The following is a 17,302-nucleotide window of genomic DNA, read 5'->3' as shown; positions in this document are numbered from 1 at the left end:
GCTTTTTTTTATAGATAGTAAACTTAAGTAACTGTTCCATAATTTCATGAATGTAACTAATTATCGCTAAATGAATTTACTTTGTAAATAAAAAACTATAATTTCCGTATTTACCTAGATGTAAGGGATACATTGTGATACCAATAGTATTGATAATTATTGTAAAAGTGTAAGCCGTTGTTCATAGCCAAAATATTTAGTTTTATAAACTTTTTTTTTATTGTATTGTTGCCAGCATTTTTTTTATGGATGAGAATGAAATTGTCTAACGGTTTAGGTTGGCGAGGCACCAGTGGAGTATGTTAAAATGAGAATGTACCCAGGTCAGCTAATATATCGTGACGAATATACACAGCATTAAGTACCTACGATTCAGGCACGAAATTCACTATATAAAATATACAAATTATTTTTGTAATGCGATGAATTACTATAATATATAAGAGAATGAAAATTTTTTGCCTTATTTATTAATTATTTAAATTTAATTTAATATTTTATGAAACATAACAGAATGAACTTATACACGATTTTTGTGTAGTAAGTTGAAATTTTAGTCATTATATTTTATATGTCGCTCGTTTTATTACATGTTTATTTAATATTTTATTATATACTAATAATAGACAAACTGGAATGAGTGGGCAAATTCGCAAAAGTATTATTATAAAATATAAGTTTTTTTTATAATGATCTACTATGAATAATGGCTTACCTTTAGGTTGGCCTATATTTAGGACTGAATTTATTGTCATAGCCCTATGCTTCATTATTTATATTTTGCAAAATAAATTATTATATTTCTAATGATCTGAATTTTTCATGGTCAGTGATAATGATGTATTTTTTACACTTTTTTCTGTGTTATCTGTATTTTCAATGTCATTTAACTTTGTAACATAGGTACATATGATAGCTATATCAACCACATTGTTATAGTAGACACTGTAATTGAAAATGTGGTATACTTATTATACCACCATATGTTCTGTCCATACTAATATTAATAATGTATAACTGAGTCCTGTCTATATGTTCGTTTGTTTACTTCTAAGTGTTTTTAGTCTCAAACATCATGATATTGTTACAATGTTCTGATGAAGTGAGCCCACGTACGCCCTAAGTAACGATTTGCAGGATCTTGACTGGCTATAATTTAAATATTATTTGCTTTATTTTCACTACTAGACGGTTAGATTAAATTTGGTGTTGAATTATTTGAAATAGAAAACATTTAGGCTGAGTCGAACGAAATCGTGGGTAAAAGCTAGTCAACCTGGAATTTATCATTAAATAGTAATTATTATTCATATGTCACAATCAGTCTTTAGATATCGCCGTTTTATAAACGTCTATCCATATGAGATACAATACCATGTTAATGAATGCGTTGAGTGTAATAATTTTTAAATATCATTTTAATATGAAATTTTACAAGTCTTATTATTACTGTAATATTTATACATATGTATGAAAATGTAAGAATATTACAATAAATATACGAGACCAATGCTAAATATTACTTATTGTAATATTTATTTAAGCGGATATTGTAATGTTCAGATCCGGCTCGAAGGACCAGTCAGTGTCGAAAAGATGATAATAAGCATAGTAATAAAGTCAATAGTATAATTGTATCGAAAATTATATAGGCATTTTATACCAATAATATTACTCATTAGAGCAACATTGGCCTCAGCAGGTATTAAGTGATTTATCAAGTACAAAACAATGATTTGATTTGAATGAAGACAAAATATCATTGACAATAACTTAATATTATATTTTGTTATTTTGTCGCTCGCCTAATAACTCTACTCACATAACTTAAACGTTACAAATTTTGTAAATTCCACGTTAAGGAAATACATTAAAGACGAATTTCAAACATTTGTAGTTTTAGAGATATTGTCGTTTACTATTAAGCATGCTTTATAATAATATATAAAACGTTCTCGAAAACTATCTTTATTTGAACGTCCTCAAACACATCGTTCGATAACTAATTTGACATTTAACGTTTCACGTATTACCACAGAGTGGATATACTCAAAAATTTTATACCAACTGTGGAAAATGCACTCTAAATTTATAAATATAAAAACAAATTTTAAAAAAAATTATCTAACAAGTTTGTACCAGGAGTGCTATAACTACTTTTGTCTTTAAAAACACGTAATACCTACCTAAGGCCAAAAACTAGCTTATAACAATTTACTTAGAATCTAATCGAATCTTATTTCCACAATCTGTTTACAAACGGAATCTTAGTATTTGATACATGCGAAAAATGTTAACTTATTTCTTAGATTTAACCCAGCTTATAAATCCAAAACCATAGATAATAATTATACCTAACGTAGATGAATATTAGACGTTAGATACCATTGAGTTACTTAAAAAAAGTGATATTTATTTGATTATGCGGTTTTTAATGTCGAAATTTGTTTTTCTGAATAAAATTTATTTGTTTTTCATACGAAATATGTTTTTTTATTGACAACCTCATAGCCATTATGCAAGATTTTCTATTTAAACTTTTTAAATGGATGTTTATGGAAAGGCACCTATGAAGATGCACATGAGCATGAAGTCAGTCAAGGTACCAGGAATAAACCACACATTTATATCATCCTCGACTGCCCCACCAACTCATACTGTTAGGTCCATTATGCTTTAAAAAAACAATGATTTCCAGGAGATGACCGCGTACGAGTCCATATAACTTAATATACTGCTATTGGGTCAATAGTCATCGTTATTACAAACCTTAGAACATTATAGGTAATTAAACAACCTTAGAAAACGAAAAACGTACTTTTGTCTTATATTAATTTCTGGGTCACGCTGTTTTAGGTTGACTGGAAGAGAGGTAAGACCAATTAGAGGTAAGTCCTACTTGCTGACAATATTTATCTATTGAATTATTCAATGAAGAATATATAAAAATAACTGACGGCTAGTTAAATGTTGAAATAAGTAATATGGTTAGGTTAATATAAAACAACTAAAATAAATAACACGATCACTGCCATTTTAGTAATATATTTTTATTTAGCACGGAATTACAAACATGATGGACATTAAAACCCTTTACAAACTACCACCACCCTTTAACATTTCTATAAGGTAATAAGGTGAATGACATACTTATAATTTTGAATTCGAATTCTGAAATCTTAGAGAACATTCATATCCGGAGGGAGTGTACTTGATGGGATCTTGAAGACGAAGATAGGGCGGTTGCTTAATTGAACTGATGCTCGGAGACCCGCAGCTAATTCCCGTGGAAGACCCATTAATGGCGGACTCTCCCGCCATGAGGTACGCCGTAGATACCAGGAGGGCGCTGGTGTGCAAGCTAGTGTCACATCCAGCCAATTTCTTTCAGCGTCTATTTTGATTCTATAAACAAAAATTGTGACAATTTACAAACTCAAGATTTTTAGATACCTGCCTTGCCTTTCGGAAGTTATACTATGCTTTTTAAACTTCCAAAAATCTGTTTAAAACTTTCTTTACAGTTTTCTTCAATGGTACCTAAGTAGATCTTTAAATATTATAAAATCAATTTGCTTCCGCTGTCTGTTCGGTAGTCTTTTAGGATTTTAATGCAGTTTTTAGTAATGTTTCGTAACAGCGCCAACAATCTAAAGCTATTAAATAACATTATCATAGTAAATACTATCTTGTTTATACAGTGTGAACAATTTAAAAAATCTTTTCTCAGTGATTTATCAAACGAACTGTACGAAGAACTGAGGAGATAAATATTTAAAGGTTTGTTGTATTATAGGACATATACAGAACTTTTCTTAATGAGTATTTTGGTTTTACTGTTGACTGTGTTTTATATAGACCTCTACAATGATCGAAGCGAAATAAGAGATCGTGGATCCAACTATGTATAAATTCACTATCTTTTATCGTCAATAGGTATCTAAATATCGTTAATAGAAAACAAGTATGAGTATTTTTCTAAGTAATTGAATTAGCAAACAAACTGTTGCCTCCCTAATCCCCTCCGATAGATCCCCCGTCCAATTAAAACGGGGATCGATATTACGACGGCCTGAGCCGACGTTCGAACCCCTAGTAGTGCCGTCAGACTAGAATCATATCCGTCAGGCAGGAGTTGGCCTTCAGCCCTAACGTCCGGTGAAGCTGTAAAGGCCAGCTGCGGCCAACAACATTAGAGTAGTCCGAAAAAAAAATGCCTCCCTAATGGCAAATCGTTACCGTCGACTCCGGAGGTCTAAAATGTCATGGCTCATATCTTATAATTTCACTACCTTTCAACTAAAACACATCTTGCAAAGTAAACTGCTAGGCCACTGAAATAGGTAAGACTGAAGTACCTTCACAAAGTGTACTTTGGTGCGTGTAATGGAATCATTGTCCATGGATATATCCCGGAGGCAATCTCCTTATCATGAGATCATGTGTTTATGATAAAAGTCCAATCATAACTTACTTCTGTATTTCCGTTTCCTTTTCCTTGTCTCTGCATCGTTTTGGCTTCCGAGTGGGCGTCGTCGCTCTGAACCTGTAATATTTCGGCATCTTACAATAAAAATTTAGCAAAAAATATTAAATACTACATACGCGTTGATACCAAAATGACATTCTTGTTACGTCAAAAATGTTTTTCTTTGTTTATCTTCAATTGGCTTTCTCATTATAAAGATACTCTACAAAAGATGAAAGTGTACGTACGTTCGTTCATTACTCTGTTGCTGCGTCCACTCTATATATGTATCAAGGAATTAAACATCACAGTGCGTTAGTAATTTACCTATAAGTATTTTGAACTCTATCTATTCAATTAAGGACTAGATTTACTTACATCCTGTCCTGAAAATATCATGTTTTAAAATATTGCCCTGCTTGTGTACCTAAGCACATATTGTAAGCAAAGTAACTGTAAGGCAGAAATGTATTTCCGCCATAGTCCGTTTTCAGTAATAAAAAACCGTGATACCTACTTGCGAAAAAGTTAGTAACTTGCACCATAGACATAGCATTGTTAGTGCTATCTTGTCACCATTTTTGTTTATATAATTATTATAAACATATATCGAAATGTAATTTATTATATTGTTTGTACAAATATGACACACACTTTAAGAATATTAATATTATTTGTCGCCGTGATTATTTTGCTAAACGGTATAAATTATATTTACTATTGGTTTTATTACCCAAATTATCCTCAATCGATTCCGAAGTTAAGTACAATATTTCCAAGGTTTGTTTGGTTTATATATGGTATTACTATAAAATTTACGGACATACTTGACATTGCTCGCATTATGCCTCTGCCTAATACTAGCGAAGCACCAGTGGAATATGCTAGGATCAATGCAGTCAGTTCAGTTAGTCCTCATAAGGAATAAACTTGGTATTAACTAAGACAGTTTTCAAAATCGCCAGTTGACGATAGACCTAACTTGTTATAATCAAATAATATAATGCTTGGCTTTTTTATGGACGATTATGTATAATGGATGTAACTGCTAAGATAAGCGTGAGGTCTGGTCAGCTCATCGTGACAAATTCACCAGGAACTTATCACGATGGTTCCCAGGAGGAACCGCATAGACATTGCATTGGTACATTGCTAGATATTAGATCATTAGTCTACATTACTAACTATTAACAATCAATTACGTTCCCCTACATTTTTGCGTAGCATAGGAAAGATTAGGGAAAATGGTCATCAGTCTGATTGAAAAAAATTACCGTGTTTGAAAAATAAGCATACCTTAATTTTTACTGTGTAACTTCTAAACTACATTTTAGCAAAGAAAGAAAAGGAATATCTATGATAAAAAAAATATGGAGACCCAAATATCTGTGTGGCAAAAATTCTACAACAACAAGAGGTAGTAACATTACTGTATTGCCTCTTGATATAGATGAAACAGACTTCGATGGACAGAGTACTGTGACTAATAAATTTTATTATTATAATGGTATCAGAAAAGGTACTCTCATACATCCTGATTTACCACCTCGATTAGGTAACACAAATTGTCAATATTATTTATAAATAATTTCATATCATAATAATAATAACCCTGGATAATATACAAAGCGCCGTCTAATGTCAAGATCATATCAACCTGTCGTGGGTTATCACAATGGCGCTCATTGATAATAAATATTATATTATCCTTTCCAGATCACCAAGATAGTCAGACTACATACATATTTAACTGTACTGAAATCCCTTTGGATCGATCCTCTGTCTTAACATAACTGGGATCGAAATTATAAGCCCTAGCCGTGGCCTGACGTCTAGCTGTTACCTAGGTCTAATATCGTGTCTTTCAGTCGGCGATTGTAGCTATAAGTCCTTCAGCGGGTTTACAGTGCCTTCTGCACTAGCATTTATTTTCAACCAGTGAAACTGTAAAGGCTAGTTGCGATTAGGTATCTATATTAGAATAATTGCTACAATGTGCGGTCATTTTTATTAGAATAGTTCGAAAAAAATTGCACGAATGGGTCCCTCGAACCAGAAAATACTTATATTATTATATAATGATTTGAGGTTGTTATCATTTTTTTTCCCATACTCGTACTGTTATGATACCATTAAAATTATTATATTAGCGGTTGTCAGTTGTTATTTTTTTCGAATCGCCAGTGGGTAGAAGTGTAAAATGTAAAAAATGCTCAGATACATTTTAAATATGTAGGAAGAACGAGATCGCTATTGATTCATATTAAAAACATAGCACTTAAATAGGAGAAGTTGACCTCCAGCGGCATGCATGCCCTCCATAAGTTCTTCCGCGGGTTTGAAGTGCCATTTCAACTCGCCCCTTATGATGCGGTAAGGCTTTCAAGGACAGCTGCGGTTAAAAACAATAGAATTGTTCGAAAAATTAAAAAAAACTGTTTGTTCCAGGTAACTCAACGAGTCAACTCCAGTTAACTCGAGTCATGTTTATTACGAGTTAGCACATCACTACCTAAATAGTTGCCTTATTTTTTTTTGGTTCCGTTTAATAGTTGCCTTATTTTTTTGACATTGACAGTAGTTAGTGACATTGTGTTGATTGACTGTGATTGATAATAAATGACAGTTCGCTGTCTGATATATAGATGATTCAAAATCAATCAACTTTTTATTTTATTTATTGATATTTCTATAATTAACGAGTTTTAATTATTTGATAAGTGATAACTATTTGTCAATAAAATGACCAACGTTTAGATAAAAACTACCAATATGGCATTTTTGGAGGTGCAGTTTAATGGAATGATTTAACAACAACCATTGTTTGATAATTACGCCCAGAATTATTTTAATTCTAACCCAAACAGTGGAACTTAATTATTTAATTTATATAGATATGTGTTTCTAAATGTTTTACTTAGTGTTATAATATATATTAATGGCTTTGATGGAGCAACCAGCTAATAAAAGTCTTGTTTTATTCCAGTGGCGAAAATTCACTTTCTTCGATATTCATGAAAAGGTGGACAATGGAAAGATAGCAGAGTCTTTACAGGTTTTTGTAATAATTAAATACAATAAAAATAATATAATATTAACAACTTGGCACAATTCACTCACTCCAAGCTAGTCCCAAGCTAAGCAGAACTTGTGTTATTATGTGTGTTAACTGACAACTAATAGAATACTTTGCATTTTTTTAAATACTATACATAATATACATAGAAAACATAAAAAAAAAATGATTCACTCTGGTATTGAATATCATAGTTGTCATAACTTTATTATTTCCAATATATTAATATATACAAATCTTTAAGTGTATTTTGTACATAACACCTAAATGTGTGGACTGATTTTTGGATTAAATTTTGTGTCTTATATATCAATGGATTTCTGGATGGTTAAACCATTTGTTTTATAAACATTTCTTTTTTCAACAGGACACACACATAACAGTATCAACAAGTGGCAATGGTCATGTAATCCTCGGTGATGTGACTGGTTGGGCCCACATCATCACCCGTTGTTGGGACATCACCTCCTTCAAGGCATATGAACTGACTATATCACTGGCACAGCAACTGCCACATGATCCTTTTCTAGTCACAATAGGGGTGAGTTGAGATCTTTTTTATCATTACTTCTATTACTAAGGTATATGTTGTACAAAGAATTTTGAATTTGAATGGGTACCTCTGTTCCCTCTATTTCAGTTTTCAAGTGACTTGTTATGTCAGATAAGTTTCATTTAAAGAATTAGATTTTTGGATAAGTATTAAGACATAATTAATGTAGTGTAATGAACATAGAATATTAATTGTAGTACAGTAATCTACTCTGTTATTAATATTATCTGTTTTGTCTTTTATTTATTTTATTTTGGTATTTTATATAGGTAAACAAGACTAGTTTAATTTATATTGATTTCATTACAAAACAGCATTAATTAAATGATTGGACATTTTGGGAAAACACCTTTAAATTATGAGTAAAAGTTAATATTCTAAATTTTTAAAAATATTTTGTGGTTATCATTTGTTATTGAGATATGTATATACATATATAGATACTAAATGTGCTTGTGATTTTGTTCATTTGGTATTTGTACTAGCAATAGTATATATATATTATTTATTTGTGAAATAAACACAATGTGTAACAGGAAAATTGTTACACTATATCAGTGCACCACATACAAACATTTCTGAGTGTAGCATACACATACCTACAGACAAAAAGATACATATTCTAAAAAAAAAAAGTATATTCAAGATGTACAACTGTACAACATGTTTGAATTGTATGTGATTTTATTATATTATTATATTATTATGTTAAAAATAAATACGAAAGTTTGTAAGTATGGATGTTTGTTATCTTTCACTCTAAAACTACTGAACGGCTTTTGATGAAACTTTACAGTAATATAGCTTATACATCAGAATATCACATAGGCACACAATACATAATATATTTTTTATTGAAATTTATATATTGAAATATTGATGTGGGTGAAACCGTGGGCATAGCTAATGTATTCATCAGTAACAAAATGGCTGCCCCATCTTATAATATATTAGCAAATAGTATGGGACTCAGTTACCTAGAAATAATAATTGTATTTACTGATGCCTAGTAAGACAAATTCAGTAAAATAATTATTATGGATTAAAACACATTTATATTCTAGAAACATGTTTTTTAATATGAATGCTTGTATTGAGGCTTACATGGAATGATTATATTTTTGTACCCTACATATTAGACTTTTTTGACAAAGAGTTATATTGAGGGTGACAATAAAAGACACACACAATTATTGTTATACAACAATAATATAATTCAAGTAATATTTTACAATGAAACTGACTTTATTCACAACAGGATGATGAGGCAGGTGTGAACCCACTAATCAAGGTGTGGGACTGGTCCCGTACTGACCGTCATGGCAACCCCAAGTGCGTGCGAGTGTGCCGCGCCGTTCCATCACACATGCGACCGACCCCAGCCACTGCATTGGCTGTCAATGATAATAAGGTAGGTCCATAAATTTATATACTTGGACAGTATGAACATGTTCATCATCATCATCATCATCATCATCATCATCATCATCGCAGCCCGGAAGACGTCCAATGCTGGACATGGGCCTCCCCCAAAGATCTCCACGACGACCGGTCCTGCGCTGCTCGCATCCAATGCCTTCCAGCGATCTTGACCAGATCGTCGGTCTACCTTGCTGAAGGCCTTCCCACGCTGCGTCTTCCGCTCCATGGTCGCCACTCGAGCACTTTACTGCCCCAACGGCCATCTGTCCTACGAGCTATGTGCCCTGCCATGCCATGTCCATTGCCACTTCAGAGTCGCAATTGTTCAGGCTATGTCGGTCAGTCTGGTTCTTCTGCGGATCTCCTCATTTCTGTTTCGATCACGCAGAGTAACTGCGAGCATAGCCCTCTCCATTGCCCTCTGAGTGACTCTGAGCTATGAACATGTTACTATGCCTTTATTTATTTTAATGTCATTAAATTAGTATTTGAAATGTCATTAAATTTTATTGCAGAATGACAATGCATTACTTATTAATAGGTAAACTTTTAATTGGTTATTGTTTTCATTATTGTTATTTATTTTTATTAATTATCAACATATATATTATTTTGTGTATATTTTCCTAAGTGAGCATATTGGGAAACTGTAAAGCTCCCTTAGCTTTGATATAAATAAAAAAAAACATTATGTGACACCAGTGTTACCACTCATACCTCGCTATTCCATAGGACTGAAATGCCGCTTATCCAGTAATTTCTCTGCCTAATCTGCACCCTTCAACCTAAACACAGTTTATAAAACAAGCTGCTTTGCGGCTGAAGTAGTTCAGACTGATGCACGCTGTGGAACCTTTTACAGTTTTACGTCTTATAATCCCTCCAGTACCTTTTCTTTCTATACTCTCAAATATTTGCCTTATTTTGTGTAGAAATGGTGTCTCTTAGACTATCTTTCTACCATTCATTTTATTATCCTTTTTGCATAACTCACTGTCACATTGTACATTGCTAGCAATAGCATCAGTATTGCCCGTTTCTAACAACCCACATTTTCCTGTTACATAAAAGCAAATACCAAATTAGGTTATTCATAGAAATAATCCTTATTAAAAATATATATAAGCACTTTTGAATAGTCATATTTTTTTATTCTACCACTTATTGGAATGCAGTGTTGTCACAAGAAGAAAGAGCATGAAACTTGCTAGAAGCTCAGCAGTGTGATATTTAATTCTAGGAATCAGTTTTTGCAAAATGTGTTCCTGTAATAAGTGACAACATAGGAACTTAATAACACAATTATAATCCTAATAATAAACTTATATATTTTTAGAATCTCCTGGCTGTTGGTTTCCAAGATGGTTCTGTATCATTATTCCGCGGTAACCTGACAAGACAGCGTAGTGGCGAGATGAAAACGCTGCCAAACTCGGGAAATAGTCCAATTACGGGACTTGCATTCAAGTATGTTGATCTCAAACTTGTCTTGTCTTGGCGTACATGCCTTTCTTAAATTATATCACACAAATATATGTAAACTGTGTGTATTTTTAAAAATTGTACTAGATAAATATGTAAATATACATGTTGTGGTCATCACAAGATCAACATTTGACAATATCTCTGACTAACCCATCTGGGATAACAGTCTTGATGCAATATATCATTATTATATCTTAATATATAAATATTTGTTTTGGATGATAATGTATTGCTGAATAACTTGTTTGTTTTTTATCATATACACACACCACCTATTTTTTCCCCCATTCGCAATGATATGTTGAATATGTTTGATTTTACTGCAGAGACGCAGACAAGCTGTACGTGGTGTCCCGCGCGAGCGTCACACTGTGGTGGCCGGCCACAGAACGCAACGTTACACTCGAGCGGCAGGGAGCTCCGCCCGCCTGCAGCGCGCTCGCAGACAACCACGGACTCACCGTCGCCGTCGGGAACGTTCGTAGCTCTTACTTACTGCCGCCACCCGCTTACTACGACGCTTTGTCCATTTTCATATATCTCCTTCGTAAATTCTCGTGGTCTCTAATACCCTACATGTAGTACTGCGCCTTACAATGTGGCTGTTACTGACAGCTTGTCTACCATTCTTTTTATAAACTTTATATTTTTGATATCTATTTTTTATACGTCACTTTTGACTACTATATTGTTTTGTTACTTCTCGCTGTGAGCCCTTTTGGGAAGAATACACATTTTTACTAGTATTTGGTTTTTATTAAAATAGTAGTTGTGTTCCCGCTCCAGTAACCGTGGCCACAGTAGAAGTGGATCAGGTCAAGGTAGCGAATACTGAAAAATGGGCGAGCACAATAGATCTGTGTAGGTCGCAGTGCTACAGATCTGAGCAACTGACAGTAACCTAAAAACCCAAAAAAAAATTATAATAAAAGTTCACTCATAACTTTAAAATCGATTCCTCTCTTTAATACCAGTAACGTCATTTATACTATAATTATATTTTCCAACAAGCAAGCCATTCTGTATGTTGTGCAGGCGATATACTGCTACACTCCGGAAGGTCGAGGTCCGTGCTACGCGCTAGAAGGCGACAAAGTGGGACTGAATTGGTTCCGTTCATATCTAGTCATCACCAGCAACGAAACGCAATCAAAATCCACCGCCTCTACTAGCACCGGACCGAAATCTCATCACATCACTATATTGGACATTCAGAATAAATTCATTGTGTTTTCCAAAACGTTCGATCTGATTGATGCGGTGATCACTGAGTGGGGATCGTTCTATATACTAACAAAGAAGAAAGAGATCATATATTTGGAAGAGAAAGATCTGCAGTCCAAGTTATCGTTGCTGTTCAAGAAGAATTTATATGATGTTGCGATTAGGATAGCGAGTAGTCAGCATTATGATGTTGAGGGATTTACAGAAATAAATAAACAATATGGAGATCACTTATACAGCAAGGTAATACTTTTTTTATTTGGCGATCATGTTATGATATCCCCGCTTGCGCTAACTATTTATGCTGACGGGGCACCAGTGAAGCATGATAAGATAAACATGAACTGACATGACAATTCGACAATTTCTTGAATTTTCTGAGTACTCTCATTATCATTATATGTATATCCAACCTGTATTTAATCAGTTATAGTATGAGTATCAGCCTGTATATATGATAGTGTAATAATATACACATATTAATTTATGTACCAACAGGGCGACTTGAAAGGCGCTATAGACCAATATATCAAAACCATTGGTTGGCTGGAGACATCATATGTAATTCGTAAATATCTGGAAGCTAGGGACCTGGAACCTCTGATACTGTACTTGGAAGAGTTGCACAAGAAGGGCCACGCTACCGAGGACCACACCACGCTACTGCTGACTTGCTACGTGAAAATAGACCAGCATGATCAGCAGGGGAAACTGAAGGAATTCATCAACTCCAAGGATAGAGCCATAGATTTTGATGTGGATGTTGCTATTAAGGTAAACATCTTATTTATCTAGTTATACTTTGTACTAAGTTGTCTGCTTACCTCTACCTTTGTGTCTCCAGTTCTATGTAAGCTATATTTCAGTTGTAGGGCATATGGCATATGAAGTTACGTTAGTATGATGAGGCAAAATACGTAGTACTCTACAATGATTACACATAAATGGCATATAGGGCTCAGAATGTAGTTTGAAATGACCATAATTCTGTTTATGCAAATGGCGGCGAGTTACACTCGCAGGTTTCCTTCTTTACCATTTCAATTTCATATAAAATGTACATGTACAATGCCCGTAAAATACAGGCCGAAATAATATAAAATAGAGAATAGTGATTCTCCATTTTACAGAAAGAATATAGTAATGTATTTTTGCTTCTTTTTGACATTTGATACATGGGATGCAGCTGGGGACACATGGTAGAGAAAACGGAGTGCAAAGGAAAGAAAGTTATTTAAATGAATTGTTATTTAAATAACTATATATATATTTTTTTATTTTTTCATATGTTTCTATAAACTCCTCTTTAAGACTCATGGCCACCAGTGCTATGCTGTGTTATGATTATTATGATAATCAGACTCCATGACAAATTGATTATTTTAACCAAATATTATATGTAGGTGGTCCGCCAAGTTAGCGTGGACGATGCTCTCTCGCTAGCGTCGAATAATAAGCGTCACGACTGGTACCTCAAGATTATGCTAGAAGACAAGAAGGAGTACAGCTCCGCGCTTCAGTACATGCTTGACTTGGAGTTTGAGGATGCGGAATTCTACATGAAGAAGTATGGGCACACACTCATACAGCATGAACCAGAGGAGAGCACAAAATTCCTGAAACGTAAGTTTAATAATGACGGACTAGGAAGGAAGCTTTTCAAGTCTAGACTATTAAAGTAGCTACATCAGTGGTCTCGGCTGTTTGTTGCTACATGTAAAAATTGCTAAGTTCTGGCCACTTCACAATTTCATGCTTCAATAGAAAAAAGAATCGACCCTTCTTGATATGTCAAATGTTTTATTTTTAAGTCAATAAGTTAAGGACTGAAATGTTAATAACCCAATAGCTCCCTATGGATTAGTGGGCACTTACCTTTGAGTATCCACATAACTGTGGCATTTATATGTCGAATCACTCTATGGTATACTTTCGTACCCAGTAATTTCACTGTCATATGTCACCCTTCAAACCGAGACATAATTTACAAAACATACAAAGGTACATCTACCTAGGTAAAATTTACGAACTACTTTATTAATAAGCTAGTATCTTTCAGTGCTGTGTACGGACTACAAACCTCGCAGTAAACCATTAGTGGATGAGGCTACTCTCACGGGAGGCATCAGGGAACCAGAAAGGGCCCTCCCAGATGACTTCATACACATGTTCTTAAGCAATTCGGAGCGGCTCATCGAGTTCCTGGAACATATGACTACGCTCGATTTGGAATGTTCGAAGCTTGTGTACAACGCGCTTATTGAACATTATATACACGTATGGTGAGTGTTTAACCCTTAAGCCTATACGGTGTATACGGTGTATACGGCTTTGGAACAGGTTGCACAGGCGACATAGTTCAGCACAGCACAGTTTAATATAAGCAATATGTTTATATGGATGAGCGTAACTAATAAGAGCGGAGCATGAACGAAAAACGCAGACAACGTTATGGGGCTCGGCTAGACTTTATCGATGTCCATAATCATTGATAACAATTGGGTAGTTTCTGAAAGTATATAAACATTTTTAGTATATGAAAATTGGCTACCTATAGTATTCTTGTAGCAAACTGGATAATATACACGGAGGATGCAACAGATTTTTAATAATGCGATGTCTCTGTGATATGATCCCAGTGAATTCGCTGTATACAATGGGACTAGGTGATCTGAATTCATCTTTACTTTATAATTCTTTACAATAGTTGCGTGTTTTTTACATTTTAATTTTATTTCCAGGGCTAAAGTTTCAGGGAGAGAGAAGACTGTATATGAAGAGAAAGTTTTAAATATTTTAAAGGATTCAGAAGCAAATTATGACAAAGATCATACTCTCATCATTTGTCAGATGCTTGGTTTTAAAACTGGAATTCTCTATCTATATGAAGAAAATAAGCTGTGAGTTATTTTCTGAAAGAATTATTTAAAAATAAGCTTTTATAATTATTGAAAATATGATTAAGTCATGTTTTAATATTTGTATTTTGGAAAGTTATGGGAAAAATATTTTTTTCGTCTCTGTTGTCGTTTAAGGAGGAAGGTCTATTCCCATTTCTGGGAGTAAAGGTAAGGTTTAAAAAAGCTATACGACATTGTCGTCGTAGTATCTCTGCGCTATTCGATACGTGATATTTTTTATGTTATCGGAATGGTAAACCAGTTGGTGGTCTTCCTGATGGTAAATGCCAACCATCGCCTATATTTATGAAAAACATTACGACATCACGTTATCATGTAAGACGTGACGTTATCATTTGTAGTACAGTCTGGAGGATTACAATGTACTCCGTGAATCATTATAGTATCCATAAACCACATCCGTGAACTAAAACAGTACATCTAACAAAACATAATACTTAGAGATTGAATTGACGAAATGCTCAGCCACAAAGACGTCTTTATACATATAATTTATCTCCGTAATACTTTAACGTAATAGCTGCTTTTACACGCGCGTACGTTCTTACGTACGCTCTTTCACGCGGGAAGCGGCTTTTACGCAGGAAAGAATATGTATACACAGTAAATGTAGACAGAGAATGATAAAGACCGTACGCGCCGCTAACTTGCGTATTCCCACGTTCTTCAATTGGGGGAACCTTAGCGTCTTGTGCGACAAAATGAATAGAGCAGATACATAATTATAGAGTTACTAGATGAAAATCCGGCTTCGCTCGGGTAGATATTTCTGTAGTCATTGGTTCTCAAAGAATATTAAAGGTAAGCAAGGCATAGATTCATAAAGCTTCGTTCATTGTGTTTAATAAATACTATAGTAAATAATAAATGCAAAAGTATTTATACAAAAAAATAAATTAACAAAACATATAACTTTTAAGGTTTATTCTCTGTTAACCTCTTTGTTTTAAGCACTCTCTACTTTGCCAGATATTTAAAACCAATTGCTTCATCCAAACATCTTTTTTTTTATTTAGTCCAGGCGACTCTCCGGGATTTGCAGAGTTCCTAGTTTTGTCGCTCTTTCAGTACGACGACGTGGTCCACCACCGTCCTTTTCCCCTTTTTCCTATTAATTTCCTCTTCCCTCTCGCCCCGCGTTAGCCATTTGCTATGCTCTCACTCTGAGGTCGAGCCCCCATAAACATGCGGGGCTCGGGGCTACAGGGACACCAAGTAGCTTAGTAATTAATTTGTAAGTGCCTTACTTGGTTATAGTTTGTTTTTTAATCCGGGAGACTAAATTGACAGGTTTAAATGTCAAATTTTCAAATAATGTTACCACCTCGGCTGTATGGGCGCAGTTCCCTTTGCCTTTCCGATTAAGGATAAACAGAACAAAAAACAAATGTTACCACCTGTAGCGGGGTAGCCATACCGATTTGTTTAATCCGAAACTTTTATTCTAACAAATTAGTTTTAAAGTTTAATATGACGTTTCCATAACAGAATTTTATTATTTACGTACATATACTAATGTTTCCACTACAGTCGTAGTGTTATACAGAATAAAAATATATTTTTGTCGTTTCCGTACAAATAGTAATTTTTACAGCATTAATCTACAAACCAAAATTTTTTTTCTTACAATCAGTTAAATAATATGTATGAAAAGGCTTTGTTTTATAAAAAAAGGCAGTTAGTATTTATTTTAGTGAAAAATAAGAAAATCTATTTTGATACAACAACCATATATTTATCTATTTATTAATACCTACCTATACTTTATTAATTTTGTGTTAATGCTTTTGAAATAAACACCTACACATTATTTCCGTATAACCTTTAAAAATGGGTAAATAACATTAATTTCCAATAGTGCCAAACCTTATTTAAAAAATGCAAATACCTGGCATTATGTGTGTAATAATAAAATGTGAAGAAATTGTGATTGTTATTAAGATTTTTTTAATAAGTTCATCAGAACAGAAAAACAACATTTGACATTTATTATTATTTGACATTGGACATTGACTTTAATTTTTGTAATTTATATTGTAAAACTTTAAATTGGGCTAAAAAGAACTTGTATCCAGAGCCGTGAAACAAATTAATAAAAAAAATATTGTCAAATTTGTCTCGAAATTGGCCAATTTAAAGAAAAAACACATAAC

General features: G+C 33.6%; 2 protein-coding genes across 2 annotated transcripts in view; one reads left to right on the top strand and one right to left on the bottom strand.

Moving 5' to 3' along the window:
• Positions 1 to 3,035: 3,035 nt before the first annotated feature.
• On the bottom strand, positions 3,036 to 4,639 carry LOC131851232 (uncharacterized). The gene is made up of 2 exons (XM_059201694.1): positions 4,475 to 4,639; positions 3,036 to 3,405 (listed from the first exon to the last, which is right to left on the bottom strand). The coding sequence occupies exons 1-2, from the start codon at positions 4,561 to 4,563 to the stop codon at positions 3,180 to 3,182; spliced, it is 315 nt and encodes a 104-aa protein (XP_059057677.1). The 5' UTR covers positions 4,564 to 4,639; the 3' UTR covers positions 3,036 to 3,179.
• A 2,650-nt stretch (positions 4,640 to 7,289) lies between these two features.
• LOC131851233 (vacuolar protein sorting-associated protein 11 homolog) overlaps positions 7,290 to 17,302 on the top strand; it is a 19,582-nt gene continuing 9,569 nt past the window's right edge. Inside the window, exons 1-10 of the mRNA XM_059201695.1 lie at positions 7,290 to 7,523; positions 7,912 to 8,085; positions 9,356 to 9,508; positions 10,856 to 10,986; positions 11,331 to 11,481; positions 12,040 to 12,471; positions 12,727 to 13,002; positions 13,632 to 13,851; positions 14,288 to 14,510; positions 14,970 to 15,128. Coding sequence (XP_059057678.1) covers positions 7,407 to 7,523; positions 7,912 to 8,085; positions 9,356 to 9,508; positions 10,856 to 10,986; positions 11,331 to 11,481; positions 12,040 to 12,471; positions 12,727 to 13,002; positions 13,632 to 13,851; positions 14,288 to 14,510; positions 14,970 to 15,128 — 2,036 coding nt within the window. The 5' untranslated portion in view covers positions 7,290 to 7,406. The remainder of the gene's footprint in view (positions 7,524 to 7,911; positions 8,086 to 9,355; positions 9,509 to 10,855; positions 10,987 to 11,330; positions 11,482 to 12,039; positions 12,472 to 12,726; positions 13,003 to 13,631; positions 13,852 to 14,287; positions 14,511 to 14,969; positions 15,129 to 17,302) is intronic.

This window comes from Achroia grisella, unplaced genomic scaffold (assembly GCF_030625045.1).
Source record: "Achroia grisella isolate CSIRO2021 unplaced genomic scaffold, CSIRO_AGI_Agris_v1 utg782, whole genome shotgun sequence".
Taxonomy (NCBI): Eukaryota; Metazoa; Arthropoda; class Insecta; order Lepidoptera; family Pyralidae; genus Achroia; species Achroia grisella.
This window is presented reverse-complemented; position numbering and strand designations above follow the sequence as displayed.

Coding starts and splice junctions, on each gene's coding strand:
- LOC131851232 (XM_059201694.1), bottom strand. CDS start 4,563: ATGCCGAAATATTACAGGTTCAGAGCGACGACGCCCACTCGGAAGCCA. Junction 3,406..4,474: donor AAGGAAACGGAAATACAGAA/GTAAGTTATGAT, acceptor TTTTGTTTATAG/AATCAAAATAGACGCTGAAA.